The 24,619-nt window shown below is 30.7% G+C and overlaps 2 protein-coding genes across 2 annotated transcripts in view; one reads left to right on the top strand and one right to left on the bottom strand.

Moving 5' to 3' along the window:
- Positions 1-24,619, top strand: part of LOC145263843 (uncharacterized) — a 649,003-nt gene that overhangs the window by 384,644 nt on the left and 239,740 nt on the right. The window contains exons 28-31 of the mRNA XM_080120917.1: positions 2,796-2,881; positions 3,931-4,211; positions 9,538-9,576; positions 10,581-10,745. Coding sequence (XP_079977043.1) covers positions 2,796-2,881; positions 3,931-4,211; positions 9,538-9,576; positions 10,581-10,745 — 571 coding nt within the window. The remainder of the gene's footprint in view (positions 1-2,795; positions 2,882-3,930; positions 4,212-9,537; positions 9,577-10,580; positions 10,746-24,619) is intronic.
- LOC145263845 (uncharacterized) overlaps positions 1-24,619 on the bottom strand; it is a 624,663-nt gene that overhangs the window by 504,945 nt on the left and 95,099 nt on the right. The gene's annotated exons all lie outside the window — the stretch shown is intronic.

The following is a 24,619-nucleotide window of genomic DNA, read 5'->3' as shown; positions in this document are numbered from 1 at the left end:
TTCACGCCTGACCTCTATAAAATGGAAATATGTCACAAAGTTTACAAGGTTTTTTAATATAGATCCACAGAATATTGTGATAAGTGTTTCAGTGTAAACAGGTATGGTATAATAAATTATGGGGTTTATCTATTTTATTTTTAGTTTCATCATATTTTGCTTTGGCTTTGATACCTCCAAATTCGAAGCTATCTCTTTACAACCCTTCCTTTTAATAACCTATCATACTTTCATAAATCAGAGTCCATTTTCTGTAGGCTTTTTTTTAACCCAGTCAACGACGGGTACTTTTGCTAGTGTATATATATATATATATATATATATATATATATATATATATATATATATATATATATGAGAATTTCTTTCCCTGTTTAAGGTCCTGGATATAACCTTAAACTATATCCAATGGTGAGGCCCCAGCTTGCGGGCTTTGGGGAGTGTGGAGCCACCCTTTAATTGCCATTGTTCCCAGCCAGGCCCACTTTGACCTGGAGTGGTAGTACCTGTTAGGGTCCCAACTATGAGTTAAATAGAAACCGACTTGGGGGAAAAAATATTCTATTAAAAAAGTTTTCTTCAAAATAACTGGATTTGGCATTAAATAACATGAAAAGTGTTGAAATGCTGTAAAACAACCAAACCAATCAATCACTGTTTAAGTTTATTCAATATTATATTATACTTTAAACACTTTTATTAACATTAACATAAGAAAAATATATTAATTTAATATAAATTAACTATAGAAGAAATTTCTCGGCAAATAGTACATAAAGAATTGCTTTTTAGTTAATTCATTCCAGTATTTCGCCTGCACGAATATCGAGTTATTTAAAGGACTTTTCAAACAATTCTACCATATTGAAAATAAATGATTACCACATATGCATGACTTGGATCTTCTTATTGATAAGATGAGCCAGTTATTGCAAATCAAAAAGAAATTTAAGAAATGGAATATAATTTTTAAAAGAAATGAAATATAATTCTCACAAGAAATGAAATATAATTCTTAAAGGAAATTAACAGCATGTTAAAGTTGTTAATATCACTAAAAAAACAACAAATCTTTAATTTAATAAATAAAAAACGTGCATTCAAATGGTGAATCATCGTAGCTCATTGGTAGAGCGGCAGACTGTGAACACTGGTGTCATGAGTTCGATCTTTGCTATAACCTATGCAAATTATGGCTGATAGCTTGAAACCCCCATGTCATGTTCATTGTTATATTTTTATGCATATAATAATGTTTGATAATAAAAAATAAATAAAAATATATCTTATAATAAAACAAGGGGCATCTTATCCGTGTGTGTATATATATATATATATATATATACGAATAACAAAAAGAGCTTATAGCTCTTTAAAAAACGATAAGGTAGTAAAAAAAATTAATAAGTAACAGTGTTTCAAAGCTGTTAATATTTTTAAAAAACAACAAATCTTATATATATCATAATCTTCTATATAAATAAAATGAACTCATTTTTTCCCGTGGGATTTTGACCTTAATAGGATTAAAAATCAAGATATTTCATGCAAATACATTATGCACAAACGGCAGAACAATATCTGAGGTTTGTTATAGGCTTATTAGTTCTCAAATTCCTCGATAATCTTAGATTTCTATACTTTTTCTGCTGAGAAGTCACGGCCAAAATCGGTTAAGATCAATGGAAGTGGTAAAATATTTTCTCTCTTAAAAATTCCTCCTCCCCCTGCCACCACTTAACACCGTTTGGAGATCGTTCACAAGGAACAGTTGAGAAGAGAACACCGGTTTGGCTTCGTAGTTCTATCATGTTAAGTTATTTAAAATCACTAAACTAAGCTGCAGTGCTCTGTGGCGTAGTGGTTAGGGTGCTGGACAATTCACATTATATTTTCACATTCGCGCCGACCTACCACAGTGGTTTTTTTTTTTTTTTTTTTTTTCCTAAACAACTGGAATGGACTTTTCTTGGTGGCCGAAATGTTAACGTTGCAGATGTTTTTTTTTGTTTGTTTTTTTTCACACTTTATTTTCCTACTTTTACTCATGACTCCGGGTTTGATCCTTCTTACTTACCTACCATAACATTTTTTAAAACTCCCCCCGTCCCGGAAACAAACACTCGGGCAACGCCGGGTACCCCCGCTAGTATTTTAATATATATATATATTAAAACATTATGATATACATATTTAGTGGAGATGGTAATTAATAAAAACTGAAGAAAGTGCTCAATACTGTTGTAGAGCAAGTATGCGTTTTATTTTTTTTATTTTTATTTTATTTTTACGGTAATAAAAAATAAAACTATATATATATATATATATATATATATATATATTAAAATATAATATTAAGGATGAATGAAATCAATTTAGTATTGTATAATAGTTGGGGGCGAAAAAAGACATTTTAATCCATTTTTCATATTGAGCGATACAAAAAAAAAATAAGCGTGACATTATGAGCAAAATACATCATTTTATTAAAATTTCGAGTACTCCAGCATATTTATACATTTCAAACCTGCTTTTCTTGCAATTACATGCGTAATACTAACTAGATTTTAATGAAAGCAGTTCCTCATTTAATATATAAAGAAAAAGCATAAAATTATTTTATCGCCTATATACAATTTTTTTAAGAATGTATACATCGAATCATCTATCTTTATCTAATCAAATAAAAACTTTTATGTAATCCAATTATTCACGCATTTTTTTATAATCTTATTTTTTATTTTCTGTAATCGAATGTTCTTATGTTTCTATTCTCCTTTCTCATTTTCGTACAGTCTGATGGTAAATCCTCATCCTTCGATTCTGTATCCTTCCCTTGCGACAGTCAAGTAAGCGATACATCCACAATCCCATCTGAACAGTAAGTAAATTGATAACTATTTATATTTATACTATAGAATCACGGCTAACCAAGGCCCAAAGTCCACTAAAGGATAAACGTTAATGAATGTCAGGTGTGATAACACCATTATGATCAGTGATGATGGAAATTGGATAAGTTAAATTTATTGTAGAGGACGGCTCATCACATATTATTTTTTCTTTGGCTGTGTGCATGAAAAGATTCGATATTGACATAATAATAATTTGATTGTTTCTGCGTAACGAAATGAAGCTTTTCAGACAAGCCCTTCATATATGGTATACAAACTGTGGTGAGTTTCTGAGTGGTGTCCTTTTGTGTTTGGTACAGATTTCTTGGAGCTGATGTCATGCTCTCTGGATAGTTGCCATCTCCTTTTGATATGCACTGATGTTACTGCGCTTTTGCTCAGTGTTGTAGGCAATGGATGATTCCTTTCTTTACATTATATGGATGGTGGGAGTTGTAGTTTAGATACTGTCCAGTGAAAGTTGGCTTTTGGTATACAGATGACATAAACCCCTGACCTGTGTGAGTTATCAGCACAGCTAGGAATGATAATTTATTATTTTCTTTTTCCATTGTGAACTGTATAGAAATGTAAGATGGTCAATATCTTGAAATTTGGAATATAGACTTTTTCATTTATTTGATTCATATATATATATATATATATATATATATATATATATATTGTCTAGGCTTTGTTTGTTTGATCAACAGCTAGAAGTCTGCCTTACTACTGATACTACTGTTTTACAAAGACATTCTTCTTTATGTTCTAATTAATTTCAGTTATTCTATTGACCTAACTGATAATTGCCCTCATGACCTCAGATGAAATCTCAAGATTTTTATGGATTGTTTTAGATTCTCTGAACAATTTAACTCTTATTTGAATTTCTGACAAGATATTGATTTCTGTAACACACAAACAAACAAACATTGCTTTATATATAAACATAAAAGTTAATAATGCAGGCCCTCCTCCTCCAAATATATTATATATTACTAATCTTATTTTATTTTTTATTTTTTTTCTCTAGAGATGTGAAAGCACAGGGAAATCTCTTCTCTCATCTCGTTCAGAGTTACCTGAATATGGAGCACTTGATAAACAAGAAACTCTATGCAATCAGTGGCAAGAAGATGGCCGCAGGGGAGGAAGTTGTGGCTGATTCCTCTGTTTTCAAAACGCCACTTCATATTGACCACTTTAAGAGAAAACGCTTCAAGTCAGCTGATCGGTCATCTTCCAATGAAGTCTCACGAAGAGCTAACAGAGCAAGATCTATGGATCCTGTGGATTCTCGTTATGCTCGCTCCCGTAAGTGTTTTTATTTTTTTTTTATTTACTATGTTAAAAATGCTTGTTTGGGTAAGGCAGTTGTTGGCAAGCTGTGGCCCCATAAACCGAGTGCAGTAGGCAATGCTTTTGGAATCGTTGCACTGTTCAATTTGATGACAAGAGTTTTAGTCATGTTTATCATCAAATAAATATGTTAGAAAACGAATCTTAGTATATTTATTTAAATTAACATGACCTGTGGAAATTCCATAGCAATATCTTTAATATGTAATATATTGCTGCTCTGTGGGCATTCAGTGTGAATGAAGACCTTGCAATATTATTGTAGCCTTTTTGTTAAAACTGTAAAATTATTTATCTAAGTAATCTGGTTAATGTAGTGTCATGATATATCTGGTTATTACAGTTTATCTCCAATATCCTTATAGGAGTCTGTGACATATTTCCATTATATTGACGCCTGCTGCAAACGAAAACCCCTCAATATAATTATACCATCTTTAGAGAGAACAGATACTACCCTTGGATCCTAGTCAGAAGACCAAACCGGTATATTTTAGTTTCACATACAACTCATAAACACATCATTTTTTATTTTTTTTATTTATAATTTCTTTTTTACATTCCGTCTTCCATGATCGGGAGATCCTATGTATTAAACAGGAAGCTAGAAGGTGATAATATACTATGAACATTAAATTAGTTTATCTACATATTAATTTGATGTTTGTAGTATATTATCGCCTTCTATCCTTCTTTTTAATAAATAGGATCTCCTGTTCAAATAATTTATAATCTCGAAACCGTGACACATGTACGTACATACCATAGTATCTTAAATACTACGGACTTATGATAAATATGGAGATTACAATTCCTGCCAGAAGCGAAGACAGTTATTTGGAAGTTAAAAAAGAATTATAAATAGAATTAATAGACAAAAAAATGTCTATTTTATTTAATAGTAGTAATAGTAGTCGAATACACGCACACATATATATATATATATATATATATTTGTAGTCATCGACATACAGTCTTGTTTCATTGTATCACAACTCATCAGTGCCGCTAGACTAGCATCTCTCCTAAGCCAAGTTTCTCCCACTCGACCACAGAAGCGACGCCCACAAATAATTCGTCAGAATGTCTATTTAAATAGACATCCGCCACCACTTTTACAGTGCTCAAACCGCCTGTTTGTAAACAAACAAACAACGAGTTTCGCATTTTTCAGCCAATTAAGTAGCGTGTGAGATTATTTACAACAGTACTCTACCCAAAGAGAGGGGCTTAAAATATATTTGTAGTCATCGACATACAGACCTGTTTTGTTGTATCACAACTCATCAGTGCCGCTAGACTAGCATCTTTCCCAAGCCAAGGACCGAACCCAGAACTGTCGTGTTGACAGTCGGCAGTTCTCCCACTTGACCACAGAAGCGACGATATATAGTTACTTGATAGGACTAACTTAGTTTATGAATTCAAATGCACTTTAGAAGGTAAAAACATATACATAGGTTTGACTACCATCATTTGTCGAGGGTATTAACCATACACTACTCCAAAAACAGTTCTATATTTAACCACTTGACTAATCAACATTCCTGTCCCCTGTCAGGAAGATTTTAGTTGACAACATATCTATACTTTAACAGACCAATAATAATAAAGGAAAACTTGAAATACTAGAAGCATTACTAATAAAAACTAAAAAAAAAAAAAACCTACTGTCAATAAAATAAACTTTACCAATAGTAATGACATCGGTAAATGTTTGTAAAGTTATTAAAATAATTAACCAATGAAATAAATATATACGTTATAAAAAAATTATATAAATTGTTCCAAACGAGTTAGATTAATCTATCTCTGAGAATGAATCCGGAAGGATTGGAAAGTATTCGGACTTACGATAAATATGAGAGAAGTGAAGACAATTATTCGAAAATTGGAAAGGGTCAAAAGTAGAATTAATAGACAAAAACACATTTACTTTATTTAATGAAATATGTCTAAGAGAAAAAATGCTGCCTATATATATATATATAAATAAAATGAACTCATTTTTTCCCGTCTGATTTTGACATTAATAGGATTAAAAATCAAGATATTTCATGCAAATATAATATGCACAAACGGCAGAACAATATCTGAGGTGTGTTATAGGCTTATTATTTCTCAAATTCCTCGATAATCTTAGATTTCTATACTTTTTCTGCTGAGAAGTCACGGCCAAAATCGGTTAAGATCAATGGAAGTGGTAAAATATTTTCTCTCTAATAAATTCCTCCTCCCCCTGCCACCACTTAACACCGTTTGGGGATCGTTCACAAGGAACAGTTGAGAAGAAAACACCGGTTTGGCTTCGTAGTTCTTTCATGTGAAGTTATTTAAAATCACTAAACTAAGCTGCAGTGCTCTGTGGCGTAGTGGTTAGCGTGCTGGACAATTCACATTATATTTTCACGTTCGCGCCGACCTACCGTAGTCGTTTTTTTTTTCCCCCCTAAACAACTGGAATTGACTTTTCTTGGTGGCCGAACTGTTAACGTTGCAGATGTTTTTTTTTTTGTTTTTTTTTTCACACTTTATTTTCCTACTTTTACTCATGACTCCGGGTTTTATCCTTCCTACTTACCTACCATAACATTTTTTAAAACTACCCCCCCCCCCCCCGTCCCGGAAACAAACACTCGGGCAACGCCGGGTACCCCGCTAGTATATATATATATATATATATATATATATATATATATATATTTAGTCATCTACATACAGTACTGTTTCGCTGTATCACAGCTCATTAGTGTGGCTAGACCAGCACCTTTCCCTAGTCAGGGATTGAACCTACAACCATCGCATTGATAGTCAGCAGTTCTAACCTTCAACCCATGGGATTAGTGCTCGCAAATGACCTCATCAAATGTCCATTTAAGTAGACACTCGCCCACCACTTTTTACAGTGCTCAAGCTGCTTGTTTATTTACAAACAAACAAACAGTGCATCACTTCTAAAATAATTAAGTGTAATGGGGTCATAATATGGGTGATATTGATGTGATGTCATAATTTACATCATGGTTGAAAACATGAATTCAAGCATAAGCGATAAAAAAAATGAATAAATATGTAAACCTTACGAACATCATTAGAAGCTATCTTAATAGCCGAAAACAATTTATTTTGCATTAGCTACGTACTGGTGTTGAAAACAATTTAATATCTAAGACTCTACAACCAGAGGAACATATTGTCGTTAGTTATGTAAAAAGAAAAGAAAAAAAACGTACGTCTATAATGTTGATGTTGATATGATTTTTAATGGTTATATAAGCGCTAATTTAAAAGTTACTTCCATTTAACAGCTAATGTAGTATATGGTGCAATCGTAAACAACGGTATCAATCATGAAGAAAAGTTATACGCTGGTGAATCAAAAAGTTTGCGGAATATTCAAGAAATTTATTACAAAAAAGCAACATACACGAACTTATTTCTCAACATAGTTGCCATTCAGCTCAATTCACTTGCTAAGTCGATGTTTCTAGGTTTTAAAAACTGTTTTTGAAGAATTCTGGAAGATGTTTTCAAAGTTGATAGTGGCAGAGTATTTTGCTACTTTTCATTATTAAAACAGGTTTCTTTGAGGATTTTTTTTAGTTTTGGAAAAGGAAGACGTCTGATGGATCTAAATCATGATAGCATGGAGAATGAAGAAATACTTTTCATTAAAATTCTCGGGTTCTTGTACAGTTTAATCAAGACATTAAAAAATGAAAATATCAAAAAAAAAAAGTTATATTGTATGTATACATTTTGGACTGAATTTCTCCGGGAAAAAATTTCACTTAATTTGATCGAGTAGTTTTCTGTTGTTGTTTTTTTTTTTAATTTTCACAGTGGAAAAACACGTTTTTATGACAGCACGCTCAAGGTAGCAAAGTTTGGATTTTTAGAACACGCCATGGGGAAATAACTCAGTCTAAAGCACCGATACCCCCCTACCCATGTTACATTATAGCGTTTCTTCCTAAATATCGAAACATGGCTACCTTTTGATTGGAACCATAATTAATTGTTTTTTTGCTGTAAAAAAAAAAAAAAAACTACTTGATCAAATTAAGTGAAAAAAAATTTTTTTTTTTTTTTTTTCAGAGAACTTCATTCCATAACGGATATGTACAATATAACTTTTTTTTATATTTTCATTTCTTAATGTGTTGATTAAACTGTACAAGTACCAATTCTTGCGCAATTCTCAATGAATGTACCGATGAATTATCATGAAACAGGACCCATGATTAAGTTTCCCTTCAGTTTAAGAATCAAAGCGTTCTTTAACTTCCTTAAAACAACAGTATTCTATCATCATATCGTATGGATCTGAAGATTCTATTGGTGGCATTGGTTTCCCCAATATATTTCTAGTCAGAATTTTGTCTAGAAAGACACCAGGTATTTAGGGAAGCAACCACACAAAGGTTGCCAACATCTTAAGTGAAATTAATTTCTGCGGAACGAACTAGATTTGAGCTTATAACACCCAGGTTTTCAACCCGCATTGTTAATCATCGTAACATCCCATAGTAAACTCCTGTTACTGTTCTTTGTTTTTCTGACAGCTTGTGGTTAACAGAACGTGAGTATGCTATTCTTGTGGATTACGTTGCATAATCACGTTGACACACCGGTTCCCGCTGGATCGCCAAAGTTAAGCAACGTTGAACCTGATCAGTACTAAATGGGTGACCATTTGGGACATCCAGGTGCTGTATGTGCTCTCCGCTTATCTAGGCATTGTTTCCAGTCGTCCTTGACTTCTCCTTGCCACTGGACTCAAACTGCCGATTCAGGAAATGTGTGGCTAGGGATTGCACAACCCTTGCCTCACAATCACACACGAGCACCTGCCCCTACAAGGGGTATCCTTTGTCTTTCAAGACTGAATGGAGGTTTCACGTTCATTCTTGTGGATTAAATAAAGAGTTCTGTTTGAAATTCTGTGCATATTCCCTAGTTTGATAGAAAGATATCCATGTTCACCAAGAATGTCAGAGGTTGCATCAACCGAAATGTTATGCAAATAGCATTCAAAATAAAAATAGTACTATAAAATAATTTTATATATCTTGTGGAAAAAAACTATGAAACTCTGACATTTTGTAAAAGGCAACTGCAAACCAAAAAGCTGATAGAGATTCAGTAGAGGGGAAAAAAAAAACATGGCTGCTGATGTTTACAACAAACAGCCTGTTTACTTAATTAATGACAAACCTTTTTTTTTTTTTTTTTTTTTTTTTAATTTTTTTATTGGAATCATTAAACTATTTATTTTCAGAATCTACTTCAAAGAAAAGTAAAAAGAAAAAATTCCAGCGTAAGATTTTTATTTTTTCTACAATTTTTCTGCCTTCTATTTTTTTTTTTTTTATTTGTTTTGGTGGTTTCTTTTGGCAGTTGTTTTTTTATTTTTATTTTTATTTTCCTCTATTTTCATAGTATCCGCTTTTCTTTTCTCCTTTTTTGGTTTAATAGCTCTTTTTTTATATACATTCTGCTTTCAAATTTTTTTTATTCACAGTAAAAGAAGGTAAATTGCCACTGAAGCATAAAAAGGCCAGGTTTAGAAGAGTATAAAGGGGCTAGGTTTAGAAGAGTCATCTGAGATGAGGGAGTTGGGTAGCAAGATTTTAGTTCACATTGCTTTTAAATTTCTATATGTGTTTACTGTCAAAAGAATAGAAAGGGAATTCTTAAGGTAAGCAGCCCAAGAAAATTTTCAAGCATTTTAAAGTCTCTACAGCAAAGGCCTGGGATTTAGCAACAAGTCAGGTGTGTTAGGAGTATTTTTGTTAAGAGGGGATTATAAATGCAGTTAATTAGAGCACATTCTGTGAAAGTACTTTGCAAAACTCAATCATATTCTGCAAAGTAAAAAATAAAAACAATTATTTTTACTTTACAAAACAACCAAACCAAACACCATGAATAAATATTTGAATATATAAAGAACTTGGAGCAAAAAGGGCTGATATACCATAAAACAAAACAATCAAACTAAACATCATCAATGAATATTTGAATATATAAGGAACTTGAAACATAAAAACTGTTCCCAAAATTACTAAATTTGGCATTCAAAGACACAAAGGGGTTGATATGCTGTAAAAAAAAAATAAATGAATAACAAATGAACCAAATATGCAAGATTAGCAAAGATTTGATATTTCTATTAATGAAACTTACCTTTTGTGTTACATAAGTATCTATTGGTGATTAAATACCCCAACCCTACCTCTCTTCTACTAGGACCATAATAATATATATGATAATAATAATAATAATCAAACCTGATTTATATTCCATTTTATTTCATTGCAGCTGATTTATCATTATTTGAGACGGGTAGCAGTGGTGAAGACTTCCCTGAGATCAGCAACTCGTCAAGTGCAACTGATGAAGGTCTCGTACTGTCACAACAGTTTAGCGACAATGTTATCTTCAGTGGACCAACATTGGACAGCGAAAGTGTTGAGCTCATTACAGGTAGGAATATATTATGATTCTTAGAACTTTGAATAGAATGTGTTTAATCATATTATTTGCATTCTTCGGACTACTGTTCTCATCCTGAGTGTTATTTTCGCAACATTTCAGTCCAACCTTCATCAGGTGTATCTTTGTGTAACCTTTGAAAATAACACTTGAGATGAGAACAGTAGTCCGAAGAATCCAAATAATATGAATAATCAATCCTAATCTTAAAACTGAATGTGTTTAAATTTAATAATACTAAGATTTTACAGATTCGTTGGATTTGTATCTTTTTCCCTGTCATGCATGCCACCATAAATTAGGTAAACTGGAAGGACTTGAAATAAATGCAAGTTTTGATCAACTAATTGTGTACAATAATAACTTCTAGAATAAAGAGTTTGGACTCGCGTGAAAATCTTTGATATTTTGTTTGTTATGTATATAGTTATCCTAAAGTGAAGTTTATTCTGTCTACAGTTTGTGTCTATTTCACTTTTATTATTTAGTAAATTTTTCTGATCTTAAAAATCGTAAATTTGAAGTTTCTCATTCAAATATAATCTATACAGATCGTTTAAATATGTACAAACCCATCATACTATTTTCAACTCAATTATTAGCAAGTGTTTGCTTTCTTGGAGTTTTCCATAATGGTTTGCTAATAATGGTTTGAATAGCTGTATTTTTTTATTGAATGCATTTTTACTGTTGTTTTGCTGGTGTATACGAATGGCAGGCATTTCAGTGATAGATGTTTTGGGCAAGGTAAGAGGAGGAGTGGACTCAGAGAACTGAAAATATCGCTGGTCAGATTCAAACCACCCAAGAGATATTCTCTTTGTTTAAAGAAAATAAGAGCCTCGTTCAGTGAGAAGAGTCTTGCTGAGATCAGTTTTGTTAGAGAAACAATCTCTGGGGTCATCTACAGATAAGCCCAGGAATAAAAACCTGTTTGATGTTATCTCCATTGGATGTCGCCTCTGAGTTATCAATCAGTTTGGCGAGTGGTCTCTTGGTGGCTTCTGACTAAAGCACCGTATTAACAGGACTTGTCAGATTCAGGCAAAACATCTCATTCTGCATGTCCGAAATTAGTTTGTGGTTTTTGTTTTATTTTGGATGGAGAATCCTTCGTTGCAGCACTAACAGTGCCAACAACTTGGATCAGCACAGCAAATGGGGAGATTACGGTTAGTGCAGTGAATGTGCACAAGTGCGTATTTATAATACCTTGCTTTAAAATTGAGATTTCTCCTGTGTGATATTGTTTGTTATTTGAGTTTTTTTTTCTACTTCAAATATTGTGGCTTGGTAAACAATGTCATTTGGTTAATGTTGGAGACGCACCCCTACTGCCTGGAATAATGAACTATTCCATGACGTTACTTCTGGGTAACGAAGACCAGTTTACCAAAGTTAGTCAGAGACGGAAGCGCGCAGAGTATGATCATCACCCACTAGTCCAGCAGTTGTGAAAAGATATAGCTCAAGTTACATTTTTTATGTATTTTTGTTAATACATATTTATTTAACTGTGTTATTCTTCGTCAATTATTCAAATACTAACATCACAACAGTTAAGCAGTAATTTTATGGTAGATAAAGTGCACAAGTTCTACAGTTACACATTTTCTCTTCATTATTAACTTTTTTTCTTATTTCTATTTTAATGATTAATATTAGAGTTTTAGTTATTTCTTGTGGTTGTTATTTTCTTTATTTTACTAATATTTTTTTTACTACTCTCGTTTAATATTTTAACAATTGAACATCAACTCTTCAGGTGGTGCTTTGCTAACCTGTGAATGTAGGATACTCTCATTCTGTATCCCATGTGTTTTAGTATCCCATCAAAATTAGTTGTCTCCATCGAAATTATAGAAAGATTTACTGTGTAGACACCATAGATGTCTCCATTCTAGATCTGTCTGTTTCTTCTTCTACCTTGAATTATTTCTGATTTTTTTTTTTTTTTTTTCCTACTCATATTCACCTGAAATAAGGCACATTGACACTGAGACATAAGGAGCTACTGTGAATTAGGGCGTGTAAAATTTCTCTATATTAGTACAGTCAAAGAAGCAAAATACAGGGAGGATCTGTGCCTAAACCTAAACGTGGATTCCATGAACAAAGCTTCTTTCTTAGAACTGCACGCCTATGGAACTGTCTTCCATTTTCCTGCTTTCCAGCTGGCGACAATATGGTTGTCTTCAAATCCAATATTAGCAATTTCTTGATGAACCGTTCCACTTAAGTTAACAAATTTACCAAATTTCCATTACTAATGATTACTATATTGTCCAGTTGACTACTGTACACTCTTAACCCTTATCCTCGAGTGGTCTATGGGCCTTGATTAGTGGTTATGCCTATGTAAAAAAAAAAAAAAAAAAAAGTGTAGCAGGCTGCTGGAAGAATGCTGGGATTGTTCTACCGCTCCAGTAAATATTTCACTGCTGATGCAATTCTCTACCTGTATAAGAGCCAAAGATGGAGTACTATTACCACATCTGGGCAGGAGATGCGATATCGATGGACCTTACAGTAAAGGTGTATGATTTTACTGCTTGTCAGCTTAGTTGGAGGCATTATCGTGAAGAAAGTGCCAACACTACTAGATTGTCCGATAAGGAGAACTTTCTGGATTTTATCTTTTTCGGATGTGTATGAAAGGTATATGTACGGACATAAAACCATCCTAACACATTATTATATAGATGTATTTATGTGACAAGTGTTTTGGTAATATCTTCATGTTCACCAAAATGTGTGCCTTCCGCATCAACGCATTACAAAAATTCTTTGTCATCACCTTTTTGAGGAAGTTCTAGTTTTAAGTTTATATTGATGAGAATGAAATGATATTTGGTTAGAAAATATTTTCTTTGCTTGTGTAGATATGTATTAGCATTAAAAGTGATGGAATTCTGATACAGTTTTGAGTTTTGGAGATGAAGATTGGTTATTCGTATTATTTGGATTATTCGGACTACTGTCTTCATTTTCATAACCTTTCGCTCAATGTAACTTACAACCTATTTCAAGTGTGTTTTGTCAAACTCTGGAATCTTTCTGTCGAATTTGGGAATCTGCACAGAATTTCAAACCGAACCATTTATTTACTCCACAGAGGTAGCAAGCTCTCATTCTGTCAGCCATGACTGGGTAGAAGTCCTAAGTTACCCGCACTGATGATTGAACCTTCAACCTCCAGAAGAGTGTGACTTTTACAGCTGAATTTTACTAAGTACTCCATCTATTGCGCCATGAGTCCTTTCAGACAACACTCAAAATACAATTGCGAATTACTTAGGATATCTACCCAGTCCTGGCTGATGGAACAAGAATACGCTACTCCTGTTGATTAAATAAAAGGTTCCATTTGAAATTTCATGTAAATTCTTAAGTTTGACAGATTCCTTAGTCCAACAAGATACACTTGAAGAAGGTTGATGGTTACACCGACCGAAACCTGAAAATAACACTCAAGAACATTACTTCAAAGAATCCAATGAACATGGAATTCTTTTATAAATGTTTTTGGAACACAATATGTAAGAAAACAATCATATAGAAACGAGGATTGATGCTAGAAAATAATCGATTTCATTACATGTTTTAAAGGTTTTAAATTGTCTTTCGCAACTCATAGGATTATCTTGGCTAAAGTTTCCAACTGCAATTAACAAAAATTGAGTTGTGCTAAAAAAAAAAAAAAAAAAGAAAAAAAAAGGAAAATTTGATTTTAACAAGGGAGGTAATATTTTCTGAAAACTTGCAAAACTCAATTTTCACTTAATTGTCTTTAAAAACTGTTTTCATTAATAATTCTTTTGAATATGTTCATTACTGCAACATGATAATTAAGTAGGTATCATTGGTTTTGAAAATCAGTATTTTAGTTTTCGAATTTTGCTATTATAATAAAGAAGCGCCAACTCAGCTTGTGTCTTTCGATTGTAGATGTGTCCCTTTTTCCTCCACTGATTCTCATGGATCGCTTTGTTCTTGAGGAGAAATCGATTTAAAAACTTCTTGCTCTTTCTGCTTCTTGTAAAGTCACTTCTCTTTATCGCTCCAAACACTTTCTCACTTCTGCGTCTATTTCCCGTTTACAAATCTATTATCGGACTATATTTGTGCTGGTGAATCTTAATTTCGTTTGAGGGTTATTGATACAGTACAGAAACATATCTGTAATTTAATTGACTCTACACTTTTCATTCGCTGCACGCTCTATGTCGCACACCTAATGTTAATAGTTTCAAATACTACAGGGTGGAACAATAAAAGTGTCACCCGAAACAAAAAAATACTCCAGTTTTATTTGAAAACTATTATTGAAAAAATCAATTCAGGTGACTTGATTATGTAGTAGAGCTGACATCTGTTCAATGTAGCCACCTTCAGCCTCAATTATCACCTCAATACTGGTCCAGAACTGGGAGTATGCATGCCTTTTCCATGAGCGCTGGTGGAAGCTCAGTGGATTGCATTGATCAGGCTGGCTTTGGTGTTGTAGGAGGTCATGTTGGTGATATTCTCAACGTATGACCGAACCGGTGAAAGAAAATTACAAAGTCATAGCACTCCTGAAGCCAAGCCTTTGTCTTTTTGGACTTGCTGCTATTGCTCTTGGGATTTGTACACAAATGGCTAACTAGTAGATAGTTTGCAACAAAAAAGAAAACCAGGTTTCATGAAGCGAAAATGGAATCATGTCATCTTTTCTAGGGTAACAATTTTATCATTTTATCCTATATTGCTGATTGTTTTCCTTCTTTTGTCTTTTCAGCACTAAGATCAATAGGCATTTCCTATCTTTGTGATAATCATATTTTGCTCTTGTTAGCTCTTTTAGATCAAGTGGTTTCATGCCTTGTCTCGAGCGATTTCCATAAAAAAAAAAAAAAGAGATGAATCAAAGTAATTTGTAATTGGATTAGCATTGCCTGTACTGAGGATTGAACCATTAGCCTCCTGAATATTATTTCCGCTGATTATTACTTCGATTTTTATCCGTTGCTCCACAGTTACTTGTGGACAATTGTAGTATGAATTTTAAGAACCTTAAACAGATTCTTGAGTTTGAGGATACAGATGGGTGTTACGAAGTGCCTTCAATAAGTTTCTAGACCTTTTTGCATGAGCACTTTTGCCCATACGAAAAAAAAAAAAAATTGTTGATAGTGTACACATGAAACTTTAGTCTCCCTTTGAAGTAATCTCCTCCAGTTGCAATGCACTTGTTGTATTTCAACAACTTCTGGAAAGCCTCATGGAAGTCCTCTTGTGTGAGTGTGTCAATGACCCTCGTCACAGTCTCTTTCATCTCCTCAATTGTCTCCTAACGACAATCACTAAGGTTTTCCTTGAGCTTAAGTAATAGCCAAAAGTTACAGGAAGCAAGGTCTGGACTATAGGGAAGGTGAGGAATTGTCTTGATGTTCATCTTGGTCAAATAGTCAGATCTTTCTTTCCAATCTTCTCTGAGTACCCTTGGGTCAGATTTTGTGCAAATCTACTGCATCTTTAGTTCCTCGCAAATAATTGTGTGTACAGTTCCCACACTGACATCAAACTGTGCACTTATTGTCTCTATAGAAACACAACGGTCCCTATCCATGAAATTCTTTATTTGGCCAATCAACTCTAGTGTTCTGATTTCCTTACTCCTTCAACACCTCTCAATATCCCTTACAAACTCCCCACCTTCCTTGAATCTCTTATGCCACTCAAAAACTGAGGCTCAATTTATGCAAGATGGACCAAAAGCAGTCTGAATCATTCCATACGTTTCTGTGGCATTTTTCCAAGTTTAAAGCAGAATTTTGCTGCATATCGTTCTCCTAAAGTGTCGTCACGTTCAGATTGCATTTTTGAAATTCACAATCAGGCTTTAGTAATGTGTATCCCAATTCCTGCTGTAGCTGTTCATTTGAACGTGAAATCATAAAAATTGGTCAGTCATCTCATTATGAGATGTACAGCAATAACATAGTGAATTTACAAGAGTCTACAACAATTTTAAATGTCTGTACAAAAAAAGTCCAGAAACTTATTTAAGGTATCTTGTACGTTGACTGAAACGCTGTGTGAATAACACTTAAGATGAGAACAGTAGTTCGAAAACTCCAAATAATACAAATTTTCAATTGTTATCTCAAAAGTTCGGAAACATAAGTTTAAAACACAAATTAAATTGTGCAACGTAAAGAATGTGATCCACTGTAGTGAAGAATGAAAAAAATCTGTTCTCTCTATCGCCCCAACCACTTTCTCACACCTAATGCTATTCTCTATCACAACAAAGCTACTATTAGACCACGTATGTAGTCAGGGTTTGCACAGGTTTGAAAAGCATTGAATTTTTATCTTTGTCTTGAAAACACCTTATTTCTATTATTACCTTGAAAAAGCCTTGAAAATCATATTCTTTATGCCAAGTAAAAATTTGTGCTGGAATATTTAAAATAAAATTGAAATAAATACTATTTAAACATTTTTTAAATATTAAAAATCAAAATAAGTACATTCTTCTGAAATTGCATCATGTTATTTCTAGTATTGCCAATGCAATAGTTACTTCCCTTTATCATGAAACTACCGAATGCTATCCATATACTTTACAGTAAAAATTAAAAATCAAACTAAATACTTGTACTATTAAAATATTTTTTGAATATTAATTCAAATATTAGTTTTTTGGTTTATTATATTGTTCTTTATGGATCAATTTTTTTTTTTTTTTTTTTTTTTTCAAACTTGAATTTTGTCTGAAAAAGGTCTTGAAAATGCTTGAAAACTTTGAAAAGTCCTTGAAAATCTGTATGAGCCTTGGCGTACTGTTGTCATATTTTTAAAAGCCGTCCGAAACGCATGTAAAATGGATGTTAAACTGGCTACGACTGGTTTCACAATGAGACAAATATCTAGAACTCTTCTCTTTGAAGAGAATGGTATTTCAAAGTTCTATGAAAAACTAAACCAATTGATCTTTGTCTTTTACCAAAATGATCTTTTTATATTTTTATTATGATAATCTGTTAATACATCATCTTATTTTTAATTTATTTTTTACTCGTTGGAATGAACGTTACATCTTTTAAATTTGAGGACAAATATTTTCATCCGCTTTCCACACGGAAAAGCAAAAGGGAAGGGAGAAATTTAATGTAACAGTCTTTCTTTACAACCATGGACCTAGTAAAATTTTTTGTGTATCCATCCAATGAGAAATTTCAGGAAATCAAAAAGATGCTCTCTAAAAAAGGTGAGATTCTTAATTCCAAAATATATATCCTATTCAAAATATACATTCAATTATTTATAATACATTTTTATCTATACATTCCTTTTGCTAATGTTTTTTTTTCTTTGGAGGAGAAGAGCCTGTCTTTGAAACTCCATGGAATAAGGAATGGTTTTTTTTCCTCGTATTCCTTGTTTTGAATAAAATATTGTAAATTTAATTCTACAATTTCATGACATCTATTACTTATATTCAATTATATATATTGAAAATATTTTATGCCAAAATAATGAATCGCTTTATTTGTATATAAGAATAATAAAGATCTAGCGGGACCTGTGGAAATTCCACAGGGAACTCATTCATATGTAATATATTGATGTTGGCATTCTGTAGATGTTCAGTGTAAATGGAGACGCTTTTTTGTTCAAACTGCAAAAGTATTTACCTATGCTAGCAGGGACGCCCGGCATAGCCCAGTCGTAAAATGCGCTTAAATATATTTTAATTCTTGCAGATTTTGTATATATTATTATAGAGTTAATGTTCTATCGATTTTTTATATATTATAAAGTTGTGATTTCAAAATTTCAAAAATATATCCATATGACTTGGGTGCATCAGCTTGAACCGAAACCAAAACATACGAAAAAATATATGTATATATATATATATATATAACTTGAGTTCCTTCAGCTAATAATAGTAGTAATAATTAAAAATATTAATATAATAAAAATAATATAATAATAACAAAAAATAATATAATAAAATGATATAGTAATAAAAATAATATAATAATAAATAACAATATAATAATGATAAAATAATCATATAATAATAATAATAATATAAATAAATAACTATAATAATGATAAAATTAATCATATAGTAATAATAATAATAATATAAATAAATAACTATAATAATAATAATAATTGTATAATAATAATAGAAATAAAAATTTCTGAATTTTGTAGATGAAGATTGATTATTCATATTAATTGGATTCAGATTCCTGTTTTCAACTTGAGTGTTATTTGCACAACGTTTCGGGCGCTTGAACCTCCGACCTTCTTCCGGTGTATCTTGTCAAATCGGAAATCTGCACAGAAATTTTCATAGAACCTTTCATTTTATCCATTCTGTCAGGCATGTATTTTGAGTGTCGCCTGAAATGTTGTGAAAATATGGCCCTCAAAATGAGAAAATGAGTTGGAAGAATCTAAATAATGCGAACAATGTAGAAATTCCATGGTGTTTTCTACATAAATTTGTATAATTTACTCTTAATAATAATAATAATAATATTCATTTTGAAAAAATAAAGGTCTAAGGGTCAATACTATAGATCAGAAATTCAATATTATTAAAAAAAAAAAAAACAGTCTTTTTTCTTCCATAAAAATAATTGTGATTGTCAGTTAAACATTCTTTAAATAAATAAAACAAATATGTCTCTCCTTTATTTATTCAAAAATTGTGGCAATTTAATTCTTTTTAAAACAATAAATATTCTTTGTTTTCCCACTATAAAAATAAGTGTATCAATTAAATATTGTAAAAATCAATAAAACTAATGTCATTTTCAAATTATATTTATTTAAAATCGTATTTAATCGATGAGACAACATTTTTTGATTTTGGAACAATTCATTTTAAAATGAGTAAAGTCAGAATTATCATTTAACACCCGTTTCCATGCTAGTGTGGACGAGTTTTGCCTGATAGGTCTTCTCCAAGGCCTGGTCGTAATCTCAACTTCTTAAGGTCATCCTTATCCAACAGACTCCATGTCAACATCAGATTAATCACTGTTTTTGTTCATCAGACGATTTTATTTTTTCAAATGTGAAAGGTGAAAGTTTTGATAATTTACGTGCTGAAGAATGAAAAAAGAATGGAGAAAAGCATAGATTAAAACTTTTTTTTTAAGTTAATGTTTATTGTTTTTTAGATTCTTCAACTCCATCTCATCGTTCAATATATGTCACAATTATTTTATGCTTCACAATTTTTGAGATGAGGATTGACAACCGGGATTATTTGGACTACTGTTTTCAGCTTTGTTGAGAACTGTCACCCACCCACTCACACACTCATTATCCAGGTTTATTTTCGATTTGGCAAGAAGTTTGGGTGCTTATTTTAGAATTGCATATTTTTTTTTTAATAAAAAAGAAAGAAAAAGAATGTCATATTCCAAAAATCATGTAAATTGATCAAGTATTTTTGTTTTTTAAGAAAATACAAAATTTATAATTGTTAACAATTTTAATGCTAAATGTATCTATTATATGACTTAATATTGATTGATTGTTCGAATTGAATTGTCTCCCTTTTATTTAACATAGCCAATCAAAAATCCTATGAAGTGTAATTCGAAATAAGCACCAATGTTTGACACTATCTGACTCTTCTTATGCTAAGTCTCCAACAATCACAATTGTGGCCATTTGTTTATTTAATACGGTTATGGTCTTTCTTTAATGTTTTTTTTTCCATGATTTTTTAGGGTGTCCAACTTTCTTTTTGCTGATGTGTCATAGGCCTCTGTGAAGTGCTTTATTATCCCTTCCTTCTTTGTACAAACCAGAAGACTGATCCAAACAATCCAAACTAATCATCTTGTTTAAATATATATATATATATATATATATATATATATATATATATATATATATATATATATAAAGTAACCTTGTCTGCATGCAGAACTGTCTCTACGAAACTACTCTCTCAACTTTTGATCTACAGACTTGAAACTTTATATGTAGGGGATTCAGACCTGTGCAGCAAATTCAGTTTGGTTTTTAGCCAGTAACAATAGCTGCTATATATATGGTGCAAAATTGAAAAATTGCGCCTTGGTTAACTAAAGTAATCCTCTACACATCCCTTCCTCAGACAAGCCCATATATATATATATATATATATATATATATATATGATTATTGTATTGTTGTTTCTTAAATGTAAATCCACTGAAACCAGTGTTTGTCAAAACGTGCAGAGTGTAATTATATAGATTTATTTATACAACATTATGTGCTTATAGATGTTGCGTTTTCAATAAAAAAAATCTGGCCTGACGACAGCTTCTCTAAAGTAGTTGCCATAGAAAAATGTATGCATATATGTAACCAATAATGTTTATATATATATATATATATATATATATATATATATATATATATACTAGCTGTATATACCCAGTGTTGCCAATTGGAGGGATTAGCCACATACTAGTTAAGATACACCAAATATTCAAACTTGTTACAAAAAGTGATCACATGTTGGATTTATAGAAGCATAAAATACCTCCATCTTGGTTTATGAAAATCAAACATGAAATAACTCTCATAGTTTAAATAAATAAGCTTACTTCTGGTTTTAAACACATCTGTTGTCAGCTATTAATAATTGAAAATAAAGTAAATATAAATATAAATTAAAAATAAGTTTTTATAAATAAATCAATTTTTATTAATATTTCTAAATAGAACAATTAAAACGATTCTATTACAACAAACAATTGATAACATTCTGATAATTATTAAAATAATTTTCTTTAATGTAATAGGCAAGTGAGGGTATTTATTAAATATAGATTTCTTTACATAGTATATATAGAAATCATTTTGAATACATAGTATATATAGAAATCATTTTGAATACATAGTATATATAGAAATCATTTTGAATACATAGTATATATAGAAATCATTTTGAATACATAGTATATATAGAAATCATGCTGGAATAAAAATGTTTATAAGGCCTTTTTCAGTATGAAAAGTAATTTGTTAAACCTTGTGTACATATTAATTAAATTGTGTACATATTAATTAAATTGTGTACATATTAATTAAATTGTGTACATATTAATTAAATTGTGTACATATTAATTAAATTGTGTACATATTAATTAAATTGTGTACATATTAATTAAATTGTGAACATATTAATTAAATTGTGTACATATTAATTTAATTGTGAACATATTAATTAAATTGTGTACATATTAATTAAATTGTGAACATATTAATTAAATTGTGTACATATTAATTAAATTGTGTACATATTAATTAAATTGTGTACATATTAATTAAATTGTGAACATATTAATTAAATTGTGTACATATTAATTAAATTGTGAACATATTAATTAAATTGTGAACATATTAATTAAATTGTGAACATATTAATTAAATTGTGAACATATTAATTAAATTGTGTACATATTAATTAAATTGTGTACATATTAATTAAATTGTGTACATATTAATTAAATTGTGTACATATTAATTAAATTGTGTACATATTAATTAAATTGTGAACATATTAATTAAATTGTGAACATATTAATTAAATTGTGAACATATTAAATTGTGTACATATTAATTAAATTGTGAACATATTAATTAAATTGTGAACATATTAATTAAATTGTGTACATGTTAATTAAATTGTGTACATATTAATTAAATTGTGTACATATTAATTAAATTGTGTACATGTTAATTAAATTGTGTACATATTAATTAAATTGTGTACATATTAATTAAATTGTGTACATGTTAATTAAATTGTGTACATATTAATTAAATTGTGTACATATTAATTAAATTGTGAACATATTAATTAAATTGTGTACATATTAATTAAATTGTGTACATGTTAATTAAATTGTGTACATATTAATTAAATTGTGTACATATTAATTAAATTGTGTACATATTAATTAAATTGTGTACATATTAATTAAATTGTGAACATATTAATTAAATTGTGTACATATTAATTAAATTGTGAACATATTAATTAAATTGTGAACATATTAATTAAATTGTGAACATATTAATTAAATTGTGTACATATTAATTAAATTGTGTACATATTAATTAAATTGTGTACATATTAATTAAATTGTGTACATATTAATTAAATTGTGAACATATTAATTAAATTGTGAACATATTAATTAAATTGTGTACATATTAATTAAATTGTGTACATGTTAATTAAATTGTGTACATGTTAATTAAATTGTGTACATATTAATTAAATTGTGTACATATTAATTAAATTGTGTACATATTAATTAAATTGTGAACATATTAATTAAATTGTGAACATATTAATTAAATTGTGAACAAACAAACAGGAATACAACTTTATTATAATACTAGCAGGCTGCCTAGCGTTGCCCGGTTGTAAAATAGACATAAATATTATATTTTAATAAATGCAGAATTCTTATTTATTATAAACAGAAATACCGTAGCTATTAAACGTAACGTTAAATTCTTTAAAAAAAAAAAAATGAAGTAAAAATAACAAAAAGAAACTGAGACATGTGCATGCTAGTATGATGTTTTTTTCTAAACAATTCCTTTCTTCTAAGTAAAAAAAAAAAAATACTCAAACTGAGATTGTTACCAAAACATAAAGATAATGAGTCAAGTACGATAACCAGTAGGCCAGCTTGACATGATCTTTAAAAAGTGTTTTTCAAACCTACTTATTCTTAACATAAAGGAGCTGTCATGTTTCATGATCACGCATATACAGTTGTGAAACAGTTGGTACACAGAAAAAATCCGACAACAGCCAAGTACCAATTTCTCAATTTTTATCCCTTAGCAGCCCTTTTTTTTCCAGATGGAGACCAATTAAAAAGTTTTTCTGCATGGCTGAATACCCTATATCCCAAATTTCAAGTCTGTAGATCAAAAATTTGTTGAGTATATAGGTTGAGAAATGTCCTCTCACACACATCCTCACCTTTATCGATATATATAATGAAAAAGCTTACAAAATTTTTGGTTACATTTTTATAAAGCATATGAACACAACTTTTGAAATAGAGTATGATTTTGTTGAAGCCGGTGCCATTTTTCTCAACAAATAAATAATTTAATTGATTCTTCATCAACTTTTTTTTTTTTCATTTTTGTCCTAATTTCATAAAGTAAATGCCAACCAATTTATTAGGTAACCTGATTCTCCTCAAAACTGTGCATGTATTATTTTCTGAAATTTTGACATTTAATTCAAACTAAAATAGATTCTAAACTTGTGGGAATTTTTAAAAACTTTTACACAACTACACAACCCTGACTTTGCTTTTTATTTGATCAGTCTTTTTTTCTCCGTCATTCTTTTCTTTTTTTTCATTCTTTCTAACCATATATTCTTTCTTTTTTCTTCCTTTTTTTTTTTCCAGTAATCTAGTAGTTTATTTAACAGTCATAATACACACACACACATATCGCTATCTCTATTATTATATATAAGGAACTGTGTGTGTGTGTTCTCTATGAACTAAAAAATGGCTGGGTTGATTTTTAAGAAATTTTACATAAAGGTACGTTATGTGCTTGGTAGTGTTCTAAGATAGGTTTTGTATCAGAATATCTTAGATAAGTTTCGATAATCAGAATAATCCGATGAAAGAAGGAACAGGCGATTTTGACCAAAGTTAACACCTTACACAGCCTAACATCGCAAATGCATCGGAGAAGTTTTAATACCACACAAGCCAAAAGGCCCAACATATAAAATCTACAGTAGATTCTTTGATATATCAGGGGGGGTTTTGAAATGAATGTTTCTGTTTAGAGCA

This window comes from Euprymna scolopes, chromosome 39, assembly GCF_053919585.1.
Source record: "Euprymna scolopes isolate OS-2025 chromosome 39, ASM5391958v1, whole genome shotgun sequence".
NCBI classification, from domain to species: domain Eukaryota; kingdom Metazoa; phylum Mollusca; class Cephalopoda; order Sepiida; family Sepiolidae; genus Euprymna; species Euprymna scolopes.
The sequence above is the reverse complement of the archived record's forward strand: the minus strand, read 5'-3'. Positions and strand labels throughout refer to the sequence as shown.